Raw genomic sequence first — 27,339 nt, 5'->3', positions numbered from 1 at the left:
TATGGCAAATGGGACAATGGAATAAGATGGATAGAGAGCTCCCCTTTATAGCACGTTCATGTACATTCCAGTGGTCTGAGTCTTAGCATCAAGGGCAGAAGTCAACTAGAGAAGGATCAAGAACAGGACTGGTGGATCATTTGCCATTTCAGAAATCTACCAACTGGTAAATTAGGAGGTGGGGCATATTTGCTCTGTGACTTAGTATTTCTGCTTCCTAGAATCCCCTGGATACAGATCAGCTTCTTTGGGCTTGCTGTGAGGCTGGGCAAGGCTTAGTAATCAGTTGGATTATTTTTCTGACTTCCCTTTGTCTTCTTTGCTCTCAAGAACTAGTACATTGTCTCTCACATTTGTCCTCCCTCCTCCCTTAAATGGTGTATGTCTTGCCAGTATTTCTGCCTCTGAGGTATATCAGTCAATAAACATAGCCAATTAGGGGGGCAGAAGTAGTTGCAGTTGAAAGTGAAAAGATTTGGAGCTTCTCTTCGGTTTGGAAGAGTACCCCAAAGCTTATTCTAGTATCCATTGGAAAGAGTAGCAAATGACCCATCCCACATGACATGGTTATAAGCCTTTTGGGCTACGCTATAAAGATCAGTTAGTTACAAGCATTCCTTTTTATCACATATTTACTACATGTAACAAAGCTACATGACCAGGTACATATGATGATGGATCCCCATTCCATATAATCTGGGAAATAATGGTACAGGTTTGCTTAGGTTTGGAGAGCAGTCTGAAAACACAGCTGATCACTTGGATGTATTGTCTGTCTACAGAACAGGATGCAGAGAATATTCTCAAAGAATTTGATGAGGTGTTAACTGACCTGAATGCATTGTAAATAAAACACAACACATTGATATAGGTCTCAGTATGCTGCCAAAAATACATTCATCATGTAAAACCCCAATAGCCGTGAGAAAGTAAAAGCTGAATATGACTGGATAGAAAGTTTCTCTTTTCTTGAGAGAATACAAATACTAACTGAGTTGGTTAACAGCATGACCACGTATAATAATACAAAAAAAGTTAAGCATCTGTATAGATCCAAAAGATTTGAATAAGGCCAACAAAGACATGCCAAGGTGGTGGTTGAGGGCATCGTGTCTAGCCTTCAAAATGCAAGTTTGGATTTCAAATTTGGATGAAAGCCAAAGATTTTGGCAAGTCCAGCCTGCTAAAGTGCAACTCTGTCTTTTCACCTCTCTTTTTTATAGATACAGTACACTCCTGTTTATCCATATGATCTGGGGGACATGTGAAAGTTTCAGATACACAGAAGAGTTTTGTAAGTAGCACAGAGCTACATGGGAGGCCCACTGTGAATTTGACTAATTAAGATTTTTGGATAAAGGGAATTAAGAGAACTAGAATTATATTGTATCTGAATAAATAATGTCTCTTTTTTATTGTCTTGGTACTTAAAGGCTGTGTCTAGACTGGCAAGTTTTTCCGCAAAATCATCTGCTTTTGTGGAAAAACTTGCCAGCTGTCTACACTGGTCGCTTGAATTTCCACAAGAACACTGACGATCTCATGTAAGATCGTGAGTGCTTTTCCAGAAATACTATGCTGCTCCCATTCAGGCAAAAGTCTTTTTCCGAAAGACTTTTGCGCAAAAGGGCCAGTGTAGACAGCACAGTACTGTTTTCTGCAAAAAAGCCCCGATTTCGAAAATGGCGATCAGGGCTTTTTTGCGGAAAACCGTGTCTAGATTTGCCACGGATGCTTTTCCGCAAAAAGTGCTTTTGCGGAAAAGCATCCTGCCAATCTAGATGTGCTTTTCCGAAAATGCTTTTAACGGAAAAGTTTTCCGTTAAAAGCATTTTTGGAAAATCATGCCAGTGTAGACGTAGCCAGCATGTAGTACAACATTGAGACTTTGATCCTTTTAGGACCTGGATGGAAGTAATTGTTGATTGAGGGTAAAAGTAATCATCACTACAAAGGATGATAGCATACAATTCTGCAGCTTAGATTCATACATTATGAGGCCAGAAAGAACTACTATGATGTGTGGTGTTGGTAACAAAACTTGAGCAAATTAATTTGAACTAGAGAATACTATTTAAAGCAGAACAGAAAAAAATCATCAAGCTTCTGATCCAAAGTATATGTTTTATCTCTGCCAAAGTATAAGACTTTTAGTCAAATAAGGGAAAAAGTCAGATCAAACTGAGGGAAATTAATTATAGAGAACAAGTTATCAGTGACAAATGAGAAAGGTGGATGTAACGGAGTAAGAACCCCCCAAAAGAAGAATGATTTACAGAGATTCACAGGAAAGTAAATCACCACCTAGCTAGCAGAAAATGATCATGAAAACACAAAAGTGCATTTTAAAATGTGAAAATACAGAGCTGATAAAGAGCTTTGTACAGCAGCACAGTTCTCAGGAGCTTCTGTAAACACAAAAAGCAAGGAGCAGCAGCAAGAGGAGTTTGAAATAAATGTGACTCAAGTAATACTCATTTCTGTATGAACATTTGACAAATGAAAAACACCAAATGACCCCAATATACAAAAGCCTGAAAGGGTAATGCTAGATGGATAGCCAATGGAAAAAGCCCAGACACTGCCAAGCATAAACTTGTATAGAGACTATCGTTGTGAAATTACTGCATATGGTGAGAGGCTGCATAAAGAACATTGATGCCTAATGCCACACAGCAGGAGACCAGAAATGCTAAACAGAATCCACTATGCCTATCTGGCTTTAGGGAAGTATAACCACACGCTTTAAAAGCCATATTCTAGACAGACATGAAAGTTACTATGCAAGATAAGGCATAAAAGTGTAAAATCTGCAACAAGTATAGGAAACAGAATATATAAGAATGTTTTTTCTTGAACTGGAGCTATTATACAGCACATCAAATAGCAATGTAATAAGTCTTGAAGTTAATGACCAAATTCTCCTTTACTTCAATGGGAGAAGGAATTCATTTGACTGAGGGTTGGATGTAGTTTTGGGCTAGATTTTACTTTCTCTGATCTGGCCACTCCATCTCTAAGATGATCAGCTTGCATTCTTTGCAGATGGTTACATTCACCAAGTGGGAGAGGAATCAACTGTATTTTGAAAGTAAGTTGCTGAGCATGCTGTATTGCAAGAAATTGCATTGCTGAGACTTGCTTTAAAAGAATAGGTCATCTTGTGCCTACTAAGCTAAGTCCTTAGTTGGGGGACTCTGGAGTTACACTGTCCCAGCAGCAGCAACATGTGGCACTGGGCTTCTCTGAGCCATAAAGCCTCCTAAAAACTGAGGAAGCATAGCCATTGCCTCACACTTTAGAGGAGATGAGTGTCATATACTCTGATTGGCTGGCCAGTTATGTTTACTGGCACAGAGCATGGGGCAGGACCTTCTGTTGGCAGACATGTCAAGTTTCCCTCACTGGGTGTGAAACTCACTCATTAGCATGCTTTCTCACTTCTCCTCTCTCCCCCAAAACACACATACCTAAATTTATCTCACTCATTTTTAGTAAATATATGCAGATGTAAATTATTTTTGCTCTGGCACTGAAAAGGACAACAATGCATATGGGACCACAGGCCCAGGGTTTATAGCTTGGAAAGTCGCTTTCCAAGCTTGTGTACTGTGGTAACCATGGAGACTACAGGCACATATTCTATACATGTTGAAAAGGAGAAAGGAGACTCTGCCATAGATGGGAGGAGGGAGATGGAAGGGAGTGTGTGTGTGAATATTTGATGGTCAAAAATATGAGTTCAAAATTTAAATTACACTGGACAAGTTCGTGTCCTCAGGGATTGCGAATAATCTATGGTTTTGTTCCAACCAGCAAATATATATATATATATATTAAAATCCATTGGTTTGCATATGGAATTCTCACAAGCCCTAGACTTCAGTAGGAGTTAGGACATTGAAGTGATTCCTATGCAATATTAAGCAGTGTACATTTTAAAATAAATTATTAAATGCTGGTTGGTTTAAAAACCTGGACTATTGAACGTTACCACAGACCAAAGATAAGAGTCTCTTTCTTAAGCAGTGGCTTTCTATACCATCTCTTTGGCCTTGAACCTCACTCTTTGGGGATGTCAAGGACAGCCAAGTAATGGCATATTCCCTAGATATGTCAAGTCTTCTATTGGCATATCCCCTAGAAGAGCCCGAAGACTGTGATTATGAGTGGCCCCTGCATGGGGAGTACAGAGACAGTTTCTCATAGCTTTGTGTCTCGTGTCTGTTTTCTGTCTCAAAATGCAGACTCAAATAGTCTCAAGTAGTTTTCATACTACTCTTGAAAAACTTAAAAAATAATGAGTGGTCCAGAGACTAACAAAATATATATATCACTCATTGAAGAAGTGGCTTGTGTCCACGAAAGCTCATGACACAAGCTACTTCTTGTTTCTAAGGAGCTTCAGGACCACTTGTTTTTTTAAGTTTTTTTAATTTATGGACTAACACAGGTAACCCTCTGAGATTTTTTTCCTACTTGTGCTATGCAACCCATATATATTGTAGCAAAATGCAGGACTATGTAGCACTTTAAAGACTAACATTGTGTGTGTGTGTGCAATATTGGCCAGTAGCAATGATTTATTCATTTCATTTCCAGAAAAATAATCTAAAGTAGTATGTGCTCTCCCTCTCTCTCTCCATATACATATATAGCTTCTTATTCTTTTATACTTATGAGGGGGAAAAGGAGCTAAGTCTCTTTCATTCAACTAGCAATAAATTGAATGTAACAGCATTATTAAATGATGTGTTTTTATAAAGTCCTGAATATGGTGCATCTTTTGTGTTTTGTTTCGTATTGTTTGCTCTACACAAAAGGATAATTCATTAGGCCAATTCTCCAAATAATCTCAAAGTGACATGAATTCCTCTACAGAGTGAATGTCTGTAGTAAGTAATCCATGGAAAACAGACAGGCGTCTCTTGTCATTTTGGAGCTTTAATCCACTGCCTGGAGCATGAAAATGCTCAGGATAACAAGTGTGGGAATGACCAAAATCAACATTATTTTTGGATTTTATTTTTTTAACAATGCCGCTGATCAGCAGAATTGCAGCATCTGGCAGATACAATGCCTTCAGATTAATGAATTAAACTCAGAAGGAAGAAAAAAATGTTAGTGATGAAAAAAAAACTTTTTTCCCCTTTGGCAAATTTTAAGCAATGAAAGCAGTGTTAACAGAATGTCTAGAGCTAGTTTACAACAGTATTTAAGCCCTTTTTAGTTTAAGTATTTAAATTTTTACTTCAAATAAAAAACACCTGCAGCTTTTCAGATATGTACTTCTGTTTGAAGCTCAGAAAGGCGTAACTCTTATGTCCTAGAGACTGGATTTGTACTTGTGTATAGGTGTAAAAAACTGATATTGTATTGTATTAGAGCCAGACTTTGATGCTTTTGCATTGATTTTAGAGGTAATATTTATAGGATTAATTATTCAACAATGTGAGTAAGAGAGTTAAAACCCGTTTTTTTTTTTTGTTTTTTTTTTCTACTGTCCTAAAATATCTGTCAATCATTCTGGAAAAGTTTAAAACAAAATAGATGGAAATACTAAACTTCTTGGACAACATGCTTGTTTAGTAAAGGTTGACTTCCTATGTTTACATGAATGTTTGGAGATTCTTCATGGCTGGGAAACTTTGGTAATCATTCAAACACCGAAAAAAAAATGAAAAAAGAGTGTGTGTGTAGCCAGGGGGAGACAAGTTTGTGTTTGTATTTACAGTTTTCCGTAACACTTAACAGACATGAGGCTCTTCCTGGTGTGTTCCTTCACACTTCATGATAAGAAAAAAATCCTCCATTAATCAGTTTATAATAAATAAAATAATATTATTAATAATAATTATAATAATAAAATGTTCAAGTAATTGGAAAGTTGTGAACATATTAAATTTATAAGAATCCTTTTGAGAATCCCTGGTATAATTTATAAACCCTATGGATCTATATATGTTTAGAACTGAATGTTGAAGTGAGCTTTACTAGGAATTTCTTTTGCTGGATTGGAGGGGGGTGTAAGTGGGGGAGGGTAAGGAACTTTCCCTAACAAGGCTTTAAAAGCTTCAGTGGTAAAGTTATATTGATGGAAGACTCCCTTCCTTGTTCACTCTGAGAGCAAGTCACACAGGATTACACGATGGGCAGGAGATATTATTTATGGGGGTGGCAACGCAATATGCAGGGTTTATTTTTTGCAGAGGGTGTTTTTAATCAAAATAGCAAAATCCAATCCAATCCAATCCCTAACTGGCTGTAAACTAGCTTGTGCTTTTGGAGGTGAATTTACAGCTCCGTGCCTTTCACGAGCTTGCTGGAGGTTACTCTCCCCTCCTCTAATCTCTGCCTAGATGTTTTTTGCATGTGTGGTGTGACAGCAGGGGAAGGGGAGTGGGTTGTGCTTTTCTGTTCTCCCATTGTCAGCCAGTGTAAGAGAGTGTTGGGAAAAACCTGTCTGCGGGATCCTGTGTCATCTCTCGCTACATGTGTACAGGAAAAGTCAGTGCTGCTCGCTGTGCCTCTCTGTTTCCCTTTCATTCTTGCTTGCTCTGAAGCGGGGAGCAGGATTAGCTTGTGCCACTGGCTATCAGAGGAGCGTAGATAAAAGGCACAGCTCCTTAAACGCCACTGCTGCAGCCCTTGTTATTTTTCCCCCTCCTTCCACACAACAGTTGTGCTTCATTATCCACTGTCTGGCTCAATTTGTATGTGCCTATGTGTGTATTGGAAGAGACTTGAAGTTTTCCTTGTTCCACCGACTGGGGGAGAAGAAGGAGAGATGTTCTATAGCGTGTCCATGAGGTCTTGATTGTTCTGCGTTTATGAATGAAACTGACCTAAATCACCTGTTACCCCCAGTTTCTAGATAGTTTGAAGTTCTGCGGCTGGACTCTACAGGACCGAGGGCAACAGGGCTCCAACATACAAGGACCCTACAGTATCGTCCGCAGCATGAGCTGGCTGACTAGGATTGCATTGCTTTTCTTGGGAGTATTACTAGCAGAAAGAGTGAACTGCCAGCATGTGAAGAATAACGTGCCAAGACTCAGATTATCCTATAAAGGTAAATCTGTTGTTGTCTTTAATTTCCTCTCTTTACTGTTCCTGTTTTCCTGCTTTTTCATATAATTTAAAAAATAGAGCTTCGTGTTACAGAAAATATTTTAAACACTTTACAAACCGTTTTAGATTCAATGCCACCCAGTTTAAATGCAGACAAAGAGGAGTTAGTTACATTTGCAAAGATTCAAAAGTATGCTGATTTTGGAAGAATTTTGTTATTATATCATAGGACTTAACTCTTTAAAAATGATTGGACATCTTTGACCACCCAAGTAATCTCTATGTTAATCTGGGCATGTTGTAAAGTGACAATAATGTATCTAGTTCAAACATGATGGAATAGAGGGAAATTTATGGGTTTTTTTTATGCATGAAGTGGTTAAATCTCAGTCATGAATATTCAGTTTATACAAATCTGACAGTCAGATGCCTCACATAGGCAGTAGATGGTGGGTTTGCCAAGAAACTATAAACTGACAGGAACAGATCAGATCCATAAAAGGAACTATGTACTAGAAATATTGTATGGGAATCTTTAACAAAATGCATTTTTTTCTTAAATGAAATTATATCATACACATTTTGACTATATTTCAGTAATCCTTACAGAGAGAGTGTTACTAAGGGAAGATAACTATGAGATTACATTTATCTTTGGAAACTGCATATCATAAAACACAATGCCATTTTTAGTAATTTAATTTTAGTAAAATTATTGCTATTATTGAAAGTCAGGTCTCTGAAGAACCAGGCATACCCTCTACTTTATCATTGCAATTCATTTATACTGTATGTACCTTGTAGGGAGAAACATAAAAGGTGGACAATGTGCAAAGGGGATAGAATAGTAAATGATAAGAGCTAGTTTTTATTATTACTAAAAGAGGTTTCCGCCCTAAAAGTTGATTTATAATCCCAGATTATTTATGGCAGAGAGATGGCGGAAAGTAGCTTCAGTTCAAAATGAGCGGGGGTTGGGACGAAGAAATGTACCATTTCTACTATGGAAAAAAAGTGAACATGTCTGTTTCTGGTCATAGAAGTCAATCTCTATATATCTCACACCAGGAGAAGTATGTTCTCTACTTTTTAACATAATTGGCAGAATCTATCTTTCTAGTGGCACAAGTGAGAAGAAAAAAACACCTAAGTGATTCCAGATAGTCAACATTTTGACACTTTAAATCAGAAAATTAAAGACCTATAAAACTTGGATATGTTCTGACTTAATTGGGAAATAAATGAATGTGCATATTTTAAAAAGGAACATGCATGTGTATATGCACCACTTTATATATGAAAAAAACACTTTATGGTTCTCAAAATATGTCAATGTGTTTTTTGTGAGAACATTTTTTCTAGTTAATACATGTCAACTGCTTATTTTAAATAGTTTAATCTGAGAGTCAACCTGATACATATGCCATGTTATAAAACTCATTAAATATCACTTTGTTTCTGATCTAACTTCCAAACTTTAATGACCATACTGTAAAACTCAAATTATTATATAGGAACTTGAAGTGTTGGTTAAAGTGCTCCATTAAAATGTTTAATAGCTAATTATTAATTGTATGTTATTTTTCACCCCATTAAAGTTTATTGATGGCTCAGTTCTACTACTAATTCTAATGTGGAATCTTCTCATTAAAATCAGTGGGACAAGCTGTGTAATGAAGTGTTACTTTGATCTGAGGAAGGGTGACAGAATTTGGCTCATAGTTTGTAACCATTGATGCTATATCCAAACATATAACCCGTTTCACAATCCTGCATTATTCTGCTGTCTGGTTGTTTTTAATGTCTCCTTCTTCTGGGAACGAGACTCTAATTCTCACAGTTTTTATTTAATAAACATCAGCTTCTAGGGCAAAGTTTTTCACAATAGTAACACAGGAATTTGATAGACTCCTTGGTACTGTTTGTGTAACTGACTGAGGAAGCTGTAAAAGTGAAATGACTGCAAGACAGTAAGTACTCTAGCTCCAATCCTACAAATACTCAAGGGCATGCTTAATGTTAAGCATGTGAGAAATAAGAGTTCTATCTTGCAAGGCCTGATCATGTTAGCCCAGTCCACCAAAACACAGAAGCATGTACTTAACTATTAATGTGTAAATAGTCCCACTGACTACAGGGGTCTACTCACATGCTTACAGTTTAGCACATGCTTAAGAATCCTGATGCATCAAGGTCCAAGTGTTGAGCATCTTGCAGGATGGATCCTTGTGTTTCTAGTTATTATAAAATAGAGGACAATAAGACTTATCAGTTGGTGATTTTCAGATGGCTAATTATCCTTATGATAAAGCACAATATAGAGAAATAGGCACAGGGCTTTGAATGATGCTTTAAGAGCTGTGTACAGTGAAAATACACTTTGTGGGCAGTGAATGAATATATTACATATCAGTATGGAACTCATGTGAAGATACCATAGGATATTTTCTTACCAGTGGGATGAATTGGTATTAAAACTACTAATAATTAGGAAAAATAACACCCACTCCTCCAATTATCTGCGTAGAAAACCTAGCAGTTTAGTAAAATAAACAGTAAAATGAATGAGTTCAGGCAGGATGAAAAAGAATGTGTCCAACAATTTTTCTTCTATTGTTTTACCTGCGATCATTGTGGTATTGTTTTTAAAAGTACACTTGATTTTGTCTTAAGAAATGCCTTGTAGCCAATTGGCATTGTTTTGTTTCTAAAGACTAAGAGGGATTTATTTTAGCTTCTTGTTTTTTCTGACTAATTAGATGTCAAACGTAGTTAAAACATGCAGGCATTTGCCTTAAAATTTCCAAAGTGATTCATGAAGGGTTAAATCCCTGCCAACCTTAATTTCCTATGGTCACTTGTTTTCAAAAGTCCACTATTAGCTCCGTCATTTCTAAAGCTGTCAGATAGACTTTTCAGTGAACTCCCATTCTTACTTTCGTTTGGCTTCCCAACACTCAGTCTTGCAGCAGACTAGAAGTATCATATTGGGCATATATTTATTACATGGACTCCCTCCCTTGCTCTACCAAAAATATTTTAAATTAGGCCAATTATATGGAAGAGAAAGCAATAAGATGCTTTCAGGTTCACTGTGGAAGTGAAATGTTAGAAAAATGGGTATCTTGGCCCTGTACCACTCAGATATGGGCAGCTTGCCGGGGAAAGGAAATCAGGGATGAACAGAGATAGCATCCTTTCTCTATTGAACTCAACTCTTACAAAACCCCCATTGATTTCAGTAGAAGTCAGAATTTCACTCCATAAATCTCAAACACAGAGATTTCACATAGGTCCATGAACTGAAGAGATCTGGCTCAGACAATATTTCTTTGCAATTTTAATATAAATATGATCAAGTGCTTGATTCAGAATTCACTAAAGTCAATGAGAGTATTTTGATTGATTCTATGGTCTTTGGATCATGTCCTAAATATGGTAAAAATTAGCTTAAAACTACTTCAGGTTAAACTGATACCCACCACCTCCACCTCCCTTCTGCTTTTAAAGACTGCATCTGGCGAAATAACAAAAAGAAATTTAATCTCCAAGGTGCAAAGAAAGCCTGTAATAAAACAACGGTTAAACAGTGAAGAAATAACATGTTCTTAAAGTTTCTTTTTATCCTAATGACTTGTTTCAATGAATGGTGTAATGAGTTCTACTGTGTTACTAGGTTGTAGATTCTGTTCAGAAAGCATCAATTGTATATAGAGTTCTCTGTATGATGGTGATCAAGTTGTGAGTGCAAAGTTTAAAATAATAAATAGTCTTAGTTCTACATGGAGTTTTCTTTTCTTTCCTTCCCTTTTTTTCCCGTCTGCTCCATCTTTCTCTTTTTTCTTTTACACAGTGAATCAATGGCATTAACAAATGCTAAATCTGGCTACACTGAATTTTGGTTTTATTTTTAATAAAAAGAATTCCCATTAAAATACCTCTTTTTACAAAGCTATTCCCAAAGTAACTCGGATTTTTATCATGAGTAAACCTTGTGAACTCAAAGTTTCTAATATCCATCTGTCTCATTCCCATTTGTTTATTGAAAATTACTAAATCCTTTAAGTCTGTTTGGTAAAAGTACATACACAGTTCTCTTTTGTTATTGTTGTTCAGTTGGACGCATGTTACTTAAGAACAAGTAATTGGAAAAAGCTTTTCTGTAGATTCAGTTGTACTAGTCCCTGGTTTCTATTCAAGCCATAGTAAAAACAGATATTTTGCCTAAAATTGGAATGAAAATAAGAGCTGTCCCCAGATTCTATGCATGATCAGTCTACCAAATGTACCAGACTGTCGTCCACTCTTTTATAGAACAGTAGTGCTGAATTACCCAGGTACACGTGAGTCTAAGTGTGACATTTCATAGGCAAGGTAGCTTATTAACTTGACCTGCTTGCACTTCATAACTTGCAGGTGGCTTTTTCTACCCAATTTTATAGCCAGTCGCATGCTCCCAGTACAGAAACAAAACAAAAGAAAGCAAACAAACAAAACAGAGCATTTTAGTAAGAGGGTCTGACTGGAAATATATCTCTTCTTACTTAATATCACAGTTTATCTCAGAAATCAATATACCCATTTAAAGGGTCTTATAATGTAATTATATATTCTTCTCTTTTTCACACTAACCATGAAGAAGAGAAGGAAACTAAAAACCTGGAAAGAAGAGGAGGGTAGGGAAAAAAAACTGTTTATGGATCTAAGCAAGGACTTGTAATATTCCCCAGCCCCAGTTATGGGTAAATAGCAAAAAGATCTACAATTAAGGCTCCTTTGTGTCGAGATCCATTTGACACAGGAGTTGGACATGTGGGACACAGGAGCAAGCACAAGATTTTCAGGGAGCCTTGATTCTGATCTGCAGTATGTTAGAGTAGCCTAGGTGCTTATTTCACTAACATTAGCTGACTATGACCCCCAAGCAGGCCAGATGCCAGTTGAGAACTGTCAGAGAAGAGGCCCATTCTGACACAACCTTTCTGCTCCCAGCGTATGGCCTACAGTGGAGAGAGGGGAAGCTGGTATAGGGTCTGGTTAAAGTGCTTTACATCAGCTGAGATCTAGTCTGTGTAGAGGATTTCTTAGCTGGCCAAGAAGGACAAAAGATGCAAAATTACTAGAACAAGAAGGAAGAGACTTGGACCCTACATTTGTATTTTATCTTCTCATTTTCCATTAAATGTTAGTAGAGAACATATGGTTTCTCCATTACAAAATTCTCCCTTTCTTCCAGGACCATCTATTTCCATGTAGATGAGCATTCTATGCAGGTTTTTATGTTACTGAAATGTTCTTAAAAAGTGCTGGGTTGATAGCAACGGAGACTGTGCTCTTGCTTTATCCATGGAGCTGCTTACGCTTGCTGCTTGTTACATTATACTTAAAGCCCTGATCCCAGCAAATAATTTAATCAGATTTATAGTCTCCTTGAACTCAGAAGGTCTACTCACATCATTCTTAAAATGTAGCATGTGTTTTAAAATGTAGCATGTGCTTTGCTGGATAAGACTTAGATGCATCTCTGAGTGCTTGAGACTTCTTTCGGTATATGCTGGTACCACAAAATCTGACAAAACAAAGATAAAATAGGGAACCCAGCATGTGCAGGCTATTCCAGTGTTAATGGTCTATTAATGCCTATACCGTTATTACATGGGCACATACAGTACATGGATACATGGAATTATATAAAGAGGAAAACACTAAATGACTCCCTGTCAGGAAGTGTGGGGAAGTCACCAGGCTCTGCACCCCTTCCGCAGCTAGATTTGACTCTCAGCTGGCAAGTTGAACAGAAGGTTTATTCGTTGACAGGGACACAGTCTAGTACAGACTTGTTGTTAAAGGACCAGGAGCAGTCAGTACAATCCATCTTTGGGATGGGGGGGCCCAGAGCGCTGGCTCTGGGCCCTTGCCTGGCCCCCCAGCAAGCTAGATTTCTACATTTCCTAAGTCAGCTGAAAAACTAAACTCACCCACCCAGCAACTGGTACCAGCCCTCTAGGCAGCTCCATCTCCTCCTTTGTGGAGATTCCTGGGCCCAAGGTGTTATCTGACTCTCACTGGTTGCATCTCCCCCCTAGGGTCAGGTGACAGAACGGCCCCGGGCCATTTCCTACGTGCCTTCCTTCAGGAGTTCTCACCTAAAGATCCCGTCACCTGCTAGGCACTGCACCTCCCCCCTCCCCCCACAGAATTACTACAGAGCAGCACAAGACAGTAGGAATCACATATATCATAACAAAGGAAACATAGCGAACATTTTTGACCTTCCAAAATATGTGTTTTCCAGGTTTCATCTATATCTCCATATTCTATTCTTTGCACTTTGTTTTTGTTTGACTGCATCCTGAGGCTCATCAATGATCATTCAACTTTCGACTTTGAACTCCTGCAGACTTCTTTTCATTTGTCTTGTCTGGGTTGCAGGCCCTGAAACAGAGCTCAGGGAAGCAATAATCATATAAAAGTGAGCTGGTGTTTGCAATAGCTCCCATGTCAGCCAGAGCTTGACTTGACCTCAATTCAATGTAAAGCAAAACGAGATCTCTACCTGAGGTGGTGCCTGATTGAGGGAGTGGTGTCAAGGACTGTGACATTCTACTTCAAAGTTTAAAAAAAGGATAAAATCATTCTCAGGATCCCACATGCTTATTTTCAAACTAGTGCACATAGTGGACCGTGGCATCTTGAGGTCAAAATTGTAGATGAGGCTCTGTAATTTGCTTCTCTGTGCTTATTAATTAAGGTCACTTGTGGAAGTTCCCTTCAGTGCTCTGCTGTGGCTGGTAGTCTATTCAGCAAATTCCTTCTACTGTAGCATTAAAGCCCCCTTCTGGAATGTGCACATGCATGCTAAGCAGTCACAGAGACTTCCTCTATGCAGCCTTCGTGAGGGCTAGCTCTTCTCATACAGTAACAGCTGTGAATGGTGAGCATAACTATGATGATGGTAAATTCCCTTTTCTTTTCCTAATTTTGCTGAGTAGTGCAGAACCCCATTGTCCCAGTGAAAGAACCGGGGCGGGGGGGGGGGGGCGGCTAACTTCAGCTATTAAGGACACAACCATTTTTAAAAGTGCTGTAAGTTCCCTTTTCACAACTCTAAAATGCTCCCTGTGACATCTCTCTCTCTTTCACACACACACTCACACATACTCTCTCTCGCACACATTACTAAGAAGTCTCAAAGGTGTAACTGTGTTAGTCTGTAATTTGAAACACAACAAGTAGTCCTGTGGCACCTTAGGGTTTACAGGAGCGGTCGACAAAGGCTTCCCCCGTCAACCGATCTGCGTCTTGACTGCCTCGCTGTGCCAACAATCAGCTGAGCCAGCACAATGCGGCGGCCATATTTAAATCCCCGCTTCATTGACTATGTCAGGTAGCCTATTTACATGCCTCTGTCGGCAGAGGCATGTAGTCTAGACATACCCTTAGAGCAGTGGTCTCCAACCTTTTTAAGCAAGAGATCACTTTTTTAATTTAAGCGCAATCCAAGAGCTACCTCAAACCCAAATACCTTTGCCCCACCTCCTTTATACCCCTTCTCCGAGACCCTGCCCTTACTCACTCCATTCTCCCTCCCTCCCCCATCCTCCCTCCCTTTCGCCAGGCAGGGGCAATGAGTTGGGGTGCAGGCTCTGGTCTTGGATGAATGGATTTGGAGTGTGAGAGGGGCTCTGAGCTGACCTTGGGGCCGACAGTTGGGATGTAGGAGGGGTTCTAGGTGCAGACTCTGGGAGGGTGTTTGGGTGCAGGGGTGCTTGGGGCTGGGGCAGGAGCCTGAGGTGCAAGAGGGGGTTCATGACTGGTGTAGGGTTTCCTGATGTGGGCTCCGACTGGGCCCTGCTTATCTCAGGTGGCTGCTGGGTGGTGGTGCAGTGAGGCTAGGGCAGGCTCCCTGTCCTGGCCCTGCACCACTCCCCAAAGCAGCCAGCACTTTCCATCCCAAGTTCCGATATGCCCCCTCTCTGCTCTGTGGTGATAGGATACAGGGTGAGAGAGGGGGCAACTTGACATCAGCGCCTCTCTTCTCCCTTCCCTGCCATGCACAGAAAGCAGGAGGCTCCTAGGGGTGGGGAAGACAGCTGCAAGGCAAAGGTAAGGAGTTGCGAGGCAGTGGGGGAGAGGGGCAGCTGAAGTGCCAGCACTTAATAGCTTCTTGGCCAAACCAGTCAAAATCACCTCTCAGAGGCTCCAAGATCTACCAGTAGATCCCGATCTACTGGTTGGTGACCGCTGCCTTAGAGACTAACAAAGGTATAGGTTCATGGACTTTTGTGGAAAAAAACCCACTTCATCAGATGAGTTGGAGTGGAAAACTTTACTGTACTTTAACCCTCAGCTAGGTAAACCCCCTGGATCTGGTTGTGGGCCTGGATTTGTTATAGTAATGCCTCTCAAAGTCACAAATCCAGTCTTCTTTGTCTTGTTGTTCTCCTTAGTTGTTATTATTAATTTATGATACCGCAGCATTGCTAAGTGCTGCCTGGCTGAAAATAGAGGAGGGGGTATCTGAATCCTAGCCACAAAGCATTACAACCCAGTGGACTTTTGTTCACTTGCTTTCAGTTCTAAAGGCCTATGAATTTTAGTTGTCACTGAGTCACCTCTGACAAGAGTTGCCTTAACTTAGAACATCAGTCTTAATACATAATGAAACTGTTGGCACAGGATTACCATCTACTATGAAAGTTTGGCACACACAAAGCCAAACTGACCTCCCAAAGTATGACATGCATCTTAGGAAGACAGTACAGATGAATGTGCTTCTTTATTATGCAATTACAGACTTTTCATGTACTTCCAGAGGAGCAGATTCTGATCTCAGTTACGTTTGTCACAGACTTCAATTTGGGAAAGCATCCCTGTTCGTGAAATTACCTAAGTACATGGTTAAGTTGCACTCATTAAAGTAAGTGTGTGCTTTGCTGAATCTCAAGTAGCTCTTCTGAAGTCAGTTTGGTCTGGATTTACACTGTGCTTACTGAAATCATAATTGCGATCATAAAATGAAATACACAGCACCCTTAAGTTCAGCAGTTTCTGAAATACTTTCCTGCAGTTCCCCCTTCCTATATCTACCTTCGTTGCACAAACAAGCTCTTCCAAATCCAATTACACCCACTGGTGGTGGTTGGCTGTGGCTGCAGAGCCCTTCTGATAGTCTCACAGCTTTAAATAGGCTAATTCTAAATCACTGTTACCCTGTGTCAGTTACATAGAGTCTTCCAGTTCAACTGGCACATTTTGCTTTTAGTTTTTAAACATTTCCATGACCCAGTTGCATATAATGTGGCTTGCACATAAGTATGCATATGCATCTGTGCAAATCTAAGGATATATGCAGATCCTGGACCTAATTCTCCTCTCACTTATTCTGGCATAGTTGCATTAACTTTAATGGAATCACTCCAAATTTACTGGTGGAAGCAAGAGCAGAATTAGACCCTGATTTCAGATTAATTCTGAATATTCCAAATAAAAAACTTTGGGTGATGCTTTTCCCATTGTGAGCTAAATTCACCTGCAGCAGTCTCTGAATGGAGTGGGTACCATTCTGCTATGCATCATCTCTGTTTTTCATCCCTTGGTATTTGATAACTAAATATTAAACAATCAAAAGTGTTTGCCATTCCTCTAAAACATCAGAATTGGTTGACATTTGTTGGGCTGCTTGCTTATCTTTCCAACTGAATGTTATAGGTACTGTAAAACTGAGCAGTCGAATAATTTTCCTGTCCTTTATAAATATTTTTGTGCAAACTTGGATCTTGTAGAGAACAGTCTGAGAAGTCGTGCAGTTCTTTGATTTGTATCTACTATGCAAGCATATGTAAGAGAAAATCTTCTTTTCCTCTCTTGTAATAAAGTAAAAATCATATTGACTTCATGAGCCATCCTAGCTTCAGTGGAAACTTGTGAATGATTTGGGGAAAGGACTCCAAAAACTTGGTGAGGTTAACTTAGCTTCTTCTTTCCCTTCAAGGGGAAGGGTTCATCACCCTGGGGGGACTGAAAGAGGGTACAGTCTGCAAATATTTCAGATCTAGAACAGGCTTAGGGAAAGCAGAGTGCAAACCCCTGGATTACAGGGCTATGAAATTATCTACACCATCAAGTTTTGGCCCCCAAAAAACCCTTTTTGGTGATAAAACCTGGAGAGTGTTCACAGTGCAATGCAACAAAAGTCACAAGGAACACTCAGTTTTAGTAATAAAAAACTTCCAGCTCCATGAGTGACTTTTGCCTCTCCCCCGATTTTATTGTCAACCATCATGAAGTGTGTATTAAAGTAGATTTTTTTGACAAACATTGAACTCTAGCATGTTTCCCACAATGCCCAATTAGCCACCATGGCCAGCGATTTGAAACCCTCTGCTCTGTAGCCACAGAGGCATTCATTTCACCAGCAAACCCTGGGAACTTTTAAAATCCACTTCCTGGTTTCTGGCTAACTGTGTAGTGGTTCTTATGGTGTCTTTTCAGGGAAACCGGGGTGGCTATTGCTCAAGATGCTTTCCTGTCTGGAGTACCTCAGAGCTTTTGATTATTGAGCTTTTTCAATCAGAATAAAACTTTCAAAGACACGTGACACAGGTTTCCATGAGTTTATTTTGTGTGACACACCCCACACCAGTCACTCTGGCCCCTTGTTTTCATGGGGAAGCCTCGTTCAGGATGAGCAGTGGGATAAGGCGGGGAAGCAACCCCAGCACACAGAAATGTCAGCGACCTCATTGTCAAAGTGGTTCCTCAGAGCCTCCCTCATATTGATGGCCACTCTATGGGCACCTCTGACAACATGAGTCTGTCTATCCATCCAGACACATGTCTTATTGTTCCACCCACAGGCAACCACTTCACCCTTACTCTCTCACAAATTATGTAAGCAACAGCTGCAATGCATGACCTCCTATGCACACTGAACACAACATGGGAGAGAAGTCTGGGATCCATCACACCAGATGGCTTGTTATTCAAGTGGCATGAAAGTAAGCTGGAGGCCCCAGAATGGCTGGGAAACAAAGAGGTGGCTGACAGGGTTTTTTTTTCATGTTCCCAAAATGCCTAATGCTATGTTGTGTATTTGTTTGAAGACTGAAGGTGATGCCAGTCAATGTGGCTATGATATGTTGACAAAGGTTGGCAGAAAAAAACAGGTTTGGTGAGTCTTCAGTTTCTGATGACTTTTGCATGTCAACAGTATTTTAATCACCAAGCCTTTCCAGTGTAGACAAAGACTATGAGCCTACTATGAGCACCACAGCACTGTAGCTACCCTGCTGTAGTGCTTTACTGGAAACACTTCCTAAAGAAATAGAAGAGATTTTTCCACTACTGTAGGAAATCCACCCTTTGAAGAAGCAATAGTTAGGTCAACAGAAGAATTATTTTATTAGCCTAACAGTATCTGTAACCAGAACTTCCTACTTGTCTCCACTTAATAGGAGATCAATGCTGTGGAGCTGGATCTCCTGGGGTTCCATTAAGTGTGTGCAGTAAGAACCCACTAAATCAACCACTGATCATCAAGTCTGGTACTTCACTGGTCCATGAGGTATAAGGGAGGTTGACGGGAGAGTTTCTCCCATTGACCTCTCATAGTGGGGACACCATGGAATGTTGTACTACGGTACAAGAAGCCAGTTACACTAGTCACGTAGCTGGAGTTGTGTATCTTAGTTTAATTTTCTCTTGTACTGTATGGCTGGCTTCAGAGAGAAGGCACAAGCCATAATCTTATCTTCCACGCAGCCTTCTTTTTACCTATCTTTTCCCTTCAGCTTGAGGAGGTGAAAAAGGAGCACCAGGAGCATTGTTCTGAAGAGACTCCATGGCAAAATCAAATATTAAATGAACTCCTGAGCTAGCTGCTCACATGTTAATTTATCTCCCAGAAGAGTGAATTCCAGAACTTCTGTTCTTCCAAGAAATGCCAGAGTCCATCTGCCAGGAGTCTATATGCATCAAGAGAGAAATGTAAAAAGGGAGCATAAGGTGATTTTTAAAGAGCTCCAGTCCACACATGCTAAAATGTCCTCCTCATCAGCAGATACTTTTTTCTATATTCTAGCTGTGCAGTTTGTGTCAGTACAAATCCTCACTGTCAGTATTACTATTATAGCATCTGCCCGAGGCCTCCTGGATGAAATCTGGCATTTGGGATTTGCTCTCTGGAGAAAAGAGAAGAAAAATTGGTCTTTTTGAAAAGGGTCTTTTTTGAGAAGGCCCATTATAAAGCTAAAATATATCAGTCTTATGTATTTAAACCATTTTCCTTATCTGCAGCTTAGATAATTACAACTAAAATTATTATAAACTTCTAATATGTTTCAGCTTGTAGTTTTACATCTTTAAAGTTTGTCTGTGGTAGATCAGGGACCTGAACTTGTATCTTTCATATCCCTAGCTTGCACCCTGTTTTAATTTCATTTTAACCCTATTTTTCTTTCTTGGTTTCTTAGTTTTATCGTCTGAAAAGTGGTCCTAAGTGGTGTTCTGAGCTATTGTTTAGGACCAAAATCTTGCCACACTTACCCATGTAACTGTGCCATGTCTATTATTGGTGTAATGACTAAAGTTACGCAAGTATTTACAGAATCATGGCCTTAATTTGTTTCCCTTTAACATTAATGATAAGGAAGAGCTAGCAAGATAAAGTCAGAACTGGAATTCTGCAGATCTCTTGCTCTCATTTACTTTGCTTCTAGACTAAGCAAAGAAGTCCCTGTTTCTTAAACAGGAGATTACTTCAATCTTTCAAAATATAAGTTTCTGTTCCCATCTTCCACATGCTTACAATGAAGCCATATGGCATTTTATGAATTAATTCAGGAAATGATTTATATTTGCTTGTATACTGACTTCCTATTCCCTCATGCGATGGAAGGTGGTTCTGAATATCACTGTGTTCCATAATGATACATAAACTTCAATGGCAAACTGGTAAAGAAATGCTGAATCAGCACAATAATTAACATACATACTTCTGTGTATTTATCTAAATAAAACTCTCTGGCTCTGAATTAAATCTAACTAGATGTCACTGAGGTCTCCTTTTAGCCTGTGTGAGTCATTTGTTATCTGGTTTCTGTGCAGAGTGTGTAAGCATTAGAGAAGCTAAACCAGATGATCACAGCTAGTAAACAAAATGACAAATCAGTTGAAACAAACATGGAGTGTTCAACCGTACAACCATTGAAATCAGTGGGATTTTTGCACTTTGCTTCAATTGTAGCAGTATTAAGCCTCATAACTGTTTGTTTCTTGGGATCTGATTCTCCTCAGTTCTCCTAGCATAAATTAGGAGCAATTCCATCAAAGTTAATAGAACTAATTATACAGGAGTAACACTGGTATAAATGAGAGTGAAATCAGAGATTTACTATTTTTAATTTATATTATATAGAAGGTACTGGAAGCAAGATTGAGCAAAACAGGTTTTATTTGTTAAGAATGACTACCTAGCTCAGACTTGCCACTTTCCTTTAAAAGGAAATTTCTGAAAGCTGAAAACCTTTGTAAAATATTCTCTATCAGCTGAAAGAAATATAACAAAAGCTGAATTTTATTTTGCTGTATGTTCACCCTCATTACTATGCTCACAAACTATTTTACCTTGTACTAGACATATGGAAGTGATCAATGTATGTAAATTACAAGAGAAGAAGGTGAGTTATAGTTAAGAAATGTGTACTTGTTTCTGATTATAAAACTTTGAAACCACACCAAAAAGAGAAGGGAAAAAAAGACAGACTTTACATGTTGAGTACCTTTTCTTTCAAACTAATGAATAGAGAATGATTAAAAATAAGATGGTATGAATGCAAAAATGGTACTGAATTTAGCCATTCAATGAGCTCTTTAGGAGCTGGAATCTAAAGAGAAGGACCAGATTGTAAAATACTTACACAATGGAGAACTGGAGTAATCCCAATTTTTACTAATTGGGACTACTCCCTTGGGGCTACTCCTGGGAGTATATGCTCACTAATGCAAGCAAGGGACTTCAGTCTAGCATGAAATAATTTGTATTTTCATTGTACCTGATCTTGTATCAACTGTGTGTAACCCACACACACCTAGCTTGGTTACTGAGCAATGCAAGTAGACCACAGCAACAGTTAAGACCAAGAGACCTCTACAGCATAGGTTGAGCGGCAGTTGGCTTTTAGCTCAGAGGGTAGAGGCTCCTATACTCCCCTTCAGAAGTCCCAAGTTCAAATCCACCCCGTTGTGGTTACAAGTGCTCCTACAAATTCCCATTCTGAAACTTTGAGTTATATTCAGTATTATAGTAATAACCTGATCCAAATCCCATTGAAGTCTATAGGAGCAGCTGTAATTTTCCTTATCTGGACATTAGCACATCTTTTATTCTGAGAGGGATTGGCCAAGGCACTGGGTTTATCCTCCTACTCATTTAGAAAAGCTGCAGCAGCTCAACCTGGCATGTGAACAGCTATTATAAACAGAGCGGTAGATATGCTCGTTTCTTCCATCAGCTTCTGCAATGAATTGCTACATTTCAAACCATTCTGGAAATTAGCACCTGAACATATGAATTCCAAGGTCTTGAATCATTCATGCCTTCAACAGCTCTGCAGGTCCCTATATTCATAGACGGACATATCTCCTATGATAATGACCATTTGTAACTAGCAAGCCTTATAATGCAGTCGCAGAGCCCCTCTGTCACTTTAAATGTATCCCTTTATGGGAAGATGTAAGACCTACTCTGTGTGTTAAATATCTCCAAAACTAAATAAAGAGAAAAAAATCCATAGAAATATCAGCACTAGACCCTAAGGTGACATAGATTAGTCACCCCATTAGAGTTATACCCGTAGAACATCTGACACCCAAGGGATAACAGTTGAACTAGTGCACCCTGGGATAGGATGTATGTAGTGGGCTGATTTACCTATGTGCTGACAAATCGAACTCAAAATAATCATCACACTAATACCCCTTACAATCATGTTTTCCTTTGTTGCATGTGAGCAATACTCTTGACTATAGGTTGAACCTATCTAGTCCTGCACTCTCTGGTTTGCCATCATGTGAGATCCAGCATGATTTCAATTAATCGGGTATCCACTTATCATGGGTGTGACCATGTTTCCTGTGGTCCCATAACATTTTTTATAGCCACCAGTCCTGGCTTTCAGTGTTCTGTGATGTTCTTTAGCTCTAATGTAGTCCTACATGTCTTGTAAGAACCCCGTAAGCAGTGGAAGTATTGGGAATGCTGCTAGACCAGGGGTGGGCAAAAGGACCTCTGAGGGCTGGATCTGTCCAGCCAAGTGGGTTGATCCGGCCTATGGAGGTTCTGCCACTCTCCCACCCTCAGGCCAATCAGGGCCTAATGACAGGGGAATGCGTGGCACTTAGTCAACCCTGGCGGTTGACTCTAAGCACTGCATGCCACAGGGCAGGGAGCAGGAGACTTGCAGGACTGGAGGGGTGCGGGGGAGGAAACTTCACGCTCTCCCCTAGTCCCCAAACCCTGATTGGCCTGGAGGAGTGGAGAGGGAGAGGGTGAAGTCTCCTCCCAGAACCAGGGGTGTAAGTGCCAAGAGAGAGCCACCAGCTGTTCAGAACAGCTGGCAGTTCTCTGCGGGGTGGGGGGGCAGAGGCAAAGACTTCACATGCTCTCCCACCCACTGACCAATCAGGGGGTATGTCTACACTACCCTCCTAGTTCGAACTAGGAGGGTAACGTAGGCATACCGCACTTGCAAATGAAGCCCGGGATTTGAATTTCCCGGGCTTCATTTGCATAAGCAGGGAGCTGCCATTTTTAAATCCCCGCTTGTTTGAACCCCGTGTAGCGCAGCTACACGGGGCTCGAACTAGGTAGTTTGGACTAGGTTTCTATTCCGAACTACCGGTACACCTCGTGGAACCCTATTCCGAACTACCTACTTCGAGCCCCGTGTAGCCGCGCTACACGGGGTTCGAACAAGCGGGGATTTAAAAATGGTGGCTCCCCGCTTATTCAAATGAAGCCCGGGAAATTCAAATCCTGGGCTTCATTTGCAAGTGCGGTATGCCTACATTACTCCGCTAGTTCGAACTAGCGGGGTAGTGTAGACATACCCAGGGTCTGTAGGTGGGGAAGCACGGAAGTGTCCTGGCCCCACGCCTTCCACCTGAGGCCTCGCCCCTTCCGGGGTGGCCCAGGGCCACTTCTCAAAATTTCAAAAGTGACCGTGGTCAAAAATTATTGCCAACTCCTGTGCTAGACTATATTGACCTCCCGTGGCTTGGCAAATTCTCTGATCTGGCTCCAGTCAGATCCCAAGAGTGCTGGCCTAGAGAGGTTCAACCTGTATATGTAGTGTTAAGATACTCTGATTAAAAAAGAATGCATTCCTTTAGATAAAGTGCTTCTAAAAATAGCAGAGGTAAACATATAGGTAGATAAACAAAGAACGGAGAATATAAGAAAAATGAAAAATCTGAATAGGCTTTGAGCCAGCTGGTTTTGTACATGTTTTATAGCACAACCATCCTGCTTACATTTGGAATTGGTTGGCATGGATATATAAATATAGATACATCTCTGTCTATGTATCTATGAGAAATTTACCATGCCATTCAAGACTGCAGCAGCTCCAAAAACTGATTATTTAGGCATCAAAGCTAGAGAATGTTTCTAGTGCATAGTTCACATACAGGGGTGATGTGAGTTACATACCTATTCCATAATCATGAGGTAACATGATACTACTGCTGGAGTTAACCATGTAATAATAGCTTTCACTTGTGCTGTTGTTTCCATTTTCCTCAGAATACTATGATGTATTTCATGCAAGCTTCGTAATTCAGTAAATAGCTCATGTCACCTCAATAATCATTTACAGATCTCATCTTCCTTCTCAGAAAAGCTTCTGTGTGATAATTTGATTTGGTTAAATTATCTTGAAAAGGACTCACTCAGACAAAGTTAAATGTAATTTCATTCAATTAATTTATAAACAGCAATTATTCAAAGGCTATGGGATTTGCTCACTCAGGCTAATATTCTTGTAATTAAATGTGATTTTTGTCTTGATATTTATGAGGAGTTTAAAATAAAATCAGTTTGATCTAGCAAATTTGTCCTCATATGAGTAGTTCCGTTGATTTCACTGTCAATGGAACAACAGACATGGTTTAGCCAATGCTTTCATGAGCCAATACTTTCAAGGGTTTGCATGAAATGGCCTTTTTATAACATTATGTTTGATGTGATTATAAATATGATTGTTCTTAAATCAAAAGGGAGAAAGTTGGCACTCAGAAAATAGACATTATTTTGTTTTGTTCAGATTAAGGTGAAAACCTAGGCAAAATTGTGGAGTTTTACATCATCCCAAACTTGACATCATGTTGAACATCTTGCTGGAATTGTCTATCTTGATCTTGTTACTTACTGGTTCCAGTGTGATGGAAATAACACAACAGTGATGCAAAAGCCCCACATTGACTCCTGTGGCTGCTGGTTGAGCCTCTGGTCCAGAACTGTGGCAGTGCAAGCAATTGATCAGGTGTTTTAAGATGTGAAAATTGGTTTGAATTGTTGTTTTGAGTGAAGTTTTAAAACAGTTATTTTATCCAATCTTTCTCATCCCCTCTTCTTAACAGAGCAACTAATAAGTTTGTTTTAAAAGTTCTGTTTACATTTATCTCTCTTTGTGTGTAATACAGAACAGACACTGAGCCTAATTCTCAGATCTGCAGAATTACACCAGAAATGAATTGGACCTTATGTCTATTCCATGTTACACACAAACAGATATGTATTCTTTCAATATGGTAATAATGGAATTGCGTTTCCATAATGCAATTTTTCTCTTTCAACGATTCCTTTAATTATCAAAATAGAACAATGTACTATGGAAATGTCTGTCCTCTGTTGCAGTGATAGTTATCAAAGTTAGGGCTCCAGGCAGCACTATTTAATCTGACTGAAACTTGTTAGTACCAATTCCTCAGATGCACTCATCAGAGAACTGCTCAGGACCTCTCTCCACAGCAGGAGCCCTCCAAAGGTGGCTTCATGGGGACTCCAAAGAGTTGCTAAAAGTAGAAAGCAACAGAGAAATTCCTCTCCCTTTTCAAATAGCAGCCTGACAAAATGGGAGAGAGAGCACAGAGCTATATATTCATTCACTTGAGTTATCTTGTGGATGGTTCCTTGCTGCCTTATGCAAAATAGCTAGAGAAATCTCACATGGTAGCCCCTCAAATGAGTAGCCAACTGTGGAGACGTGCATTATCGGAATATTTATGTCCTATTTCACATGTGAAATAAATGCATCAAGTCTCCCATGCAATATACAATGGAGAGGCAATAACAGATTCCATATTTTATGGCAGGTATCCATTCAAAGATGGAAACAATAGGAATGTTTTTTATTAAGCTTGAGAGTGGAAGCCATTTGTGGCATACACCCCAATAGGAAACACATTTGTACCACCTCTCATGTCTCATGCAGTTTGGATGCTAATTTTTTCACTGGTTGTTTCCCTGACCTAAGAATCCATAGCCATTGAACTGAATTGAACTCTTACTAACACAGTTCTAGCAATCTGACAGCACACCACAGAGTAAATCTCAGTCTAATGGATAGCTCACATCAGGACTAGGATGTGTTAGAAGGGTTGTATCCTAAAGCCAGTGCTAGGGAAGGGTGTGTTTTCCTATTCAAAAGGCAAAATGATGTGCTGTGTGCGGTGCATGTGCACATAAAGATTGCTCTCAGATGTTGCTGTTAGTGTACTAAACATCAACACATGTCAGGAATCCCAATTACTATGCCAAGGTCTATTGTCCCTGCCCTCACGGCAGCGAGGGAACCTAGAAATTCAAGACAGCTGCATAAATGACTGTGCATGGGACCAACCAGTGTTGAGTTAGATAGGTCCAGTGTGGAAAATTGGGGGCAGAGGGCTGTGCCTGCTTTGTGGGAACAATATGTGGTTTCTTATAATGAGGGTGGGGAAGCCCCGGTAAATTAGCCTGCACAACTCTTAAGCCTCCCTCCATAAAGTACAAGTTTGCTTTTCCTGTGCACCTAGATAACTGCTCGTGAGTCTGGCCATCCCCCTTCAAGATCAGTTTGCCCTGATGATGCCTCAGCTCCATAGCATTCTTTGCACCCTGGATGCTCTAAGCCCAAGGGTTTGTCCATAGGTGAGGTATGCAAATATCTATATAAAGTATGTGCACACACACAAGTATTTTCAGCACTGCATTGCGCCTAAACTCCTGTGTTCTTGACAGCTTATAAAATCATATAGTTTAGTTACTTCTCAGTACACACAACAAATTTGCACTGTTATTAAATAATGCCAGAACATCTGTTAGCCCCAGTGGGTGGATATTTGCATGGCAGAATAGATGTTAGAGGCATGAGAACCCTGAATCACTAAATCTATACTTAGGGACAGAGGGTCCACCCTCCTCTTCACTTGTACTAAGAGACCATTATTTCATATGCTAAAGTGCATTTTCAAAGGCTAATGGGATTGATGCTTGCACAGTCAGAAGAGAATAGTGGCCTAATTTCAGCAGAACTGAAGGTGCTCAGAACCTTTGAAAAATCAGGCCACTGGCCTCTGATTCTGTGATAATTATATACCGGGGGCACAAAGAGTTTGCAGGGTTGGTACCGCTGTTAACATGATACTATGACCTGACCCCTCCTCATTGGTCTGCAGAGCTGATCATACTCGGCAATGAGTGATCACCCATCATCAGTTGGCAGAGTTGGACAGATGTGAGAGTGCATTCTGAACCCTTTGAAATGGTGCAACAGCATCCATATTCCCTCTGCTCTGTGAGTTCAAAGACTCTCATTCTGGCCATTTCCTGGGCAAAGGACGAAGGGGCTGGTTTAGTCTAAAAGCACTTTCTCTTTCCTAAGCATACCTGCGCAGTGGGTGGAATATCCTGGTGCATGAAGAACAAGATGAATAGCAAAATGCCTTTAGAAATGTCTCTGTTTACAAATTAAAAATGAAATGAATGTTATCCTTAGGTACACTTAAATGGATTTATTTCCACTAATCATTTGTATGGTAGCCATGCGCTTACATTTACTGGCACAGATGCAAACTCTGTGGCTGCTTTTACCTTATGCAAATCTATCCATCCTCAAATTAGTACACAGAATGGAGACTTCATGACTGAAGTGACTGGCAATGGTAAACAGAGGTTTCCACAATCCAGTGAAATGCAGGTCAGTGTTGGTAGTGACTGAAAGACAC

General features: G+C 39.9%; 1 protein-coding gene across 4 annotated transcripts in view; it reads left to right on the top strand.

Annotated features, from left to right (window-relative positions):
• SEMA3A (semaphorin 3A) overlaps nt 1-27,339 on the top strand; it is a 446,406-nt gene that overhangs the window by 217,223 nt on the left and 201,844 nt on the right. For 3 of the 4 annotated variants that reach the window (XM_006117134.4, XM_075926288.1, XM_006117137.4), the window contains exon 2: nt 6,868-7,072. In XM_006117134.4, coding sequence (XP_006117196.2) covers nt 6,961-7,072 — 112 coding nt within the window. In that variant the 5' untranslated portion in view covers nt 6,868-6,960. Of the gene's footprint in view, nt 1-6,196; nt 7,073-27,339 lie in introns of those variants that run through there. The other variant, XM_075926310.1, reaches the window with a different exon arrangement.

Source organism: Pelodiscus sinensis, chromosome 1, assembly GCF_049634645.1.
Source record: "Pelodiscus sinensis isolate JC-2024 chromosome 1, ASM4963464v1, whole genome shotgun sequence".
Classification (NCBI taxonomy): domain Eukaryota; kingdom Metazoa; phylum Chordata; order Testudines; family Trionychidae; genus Pelodiscus; species Pelodiscus sinensis.
The sequence above is the reverse complement of the archived record's forward strand: the minus strand, read 5'-3'. Positions and strand labels throughout refer to the sequence as shown.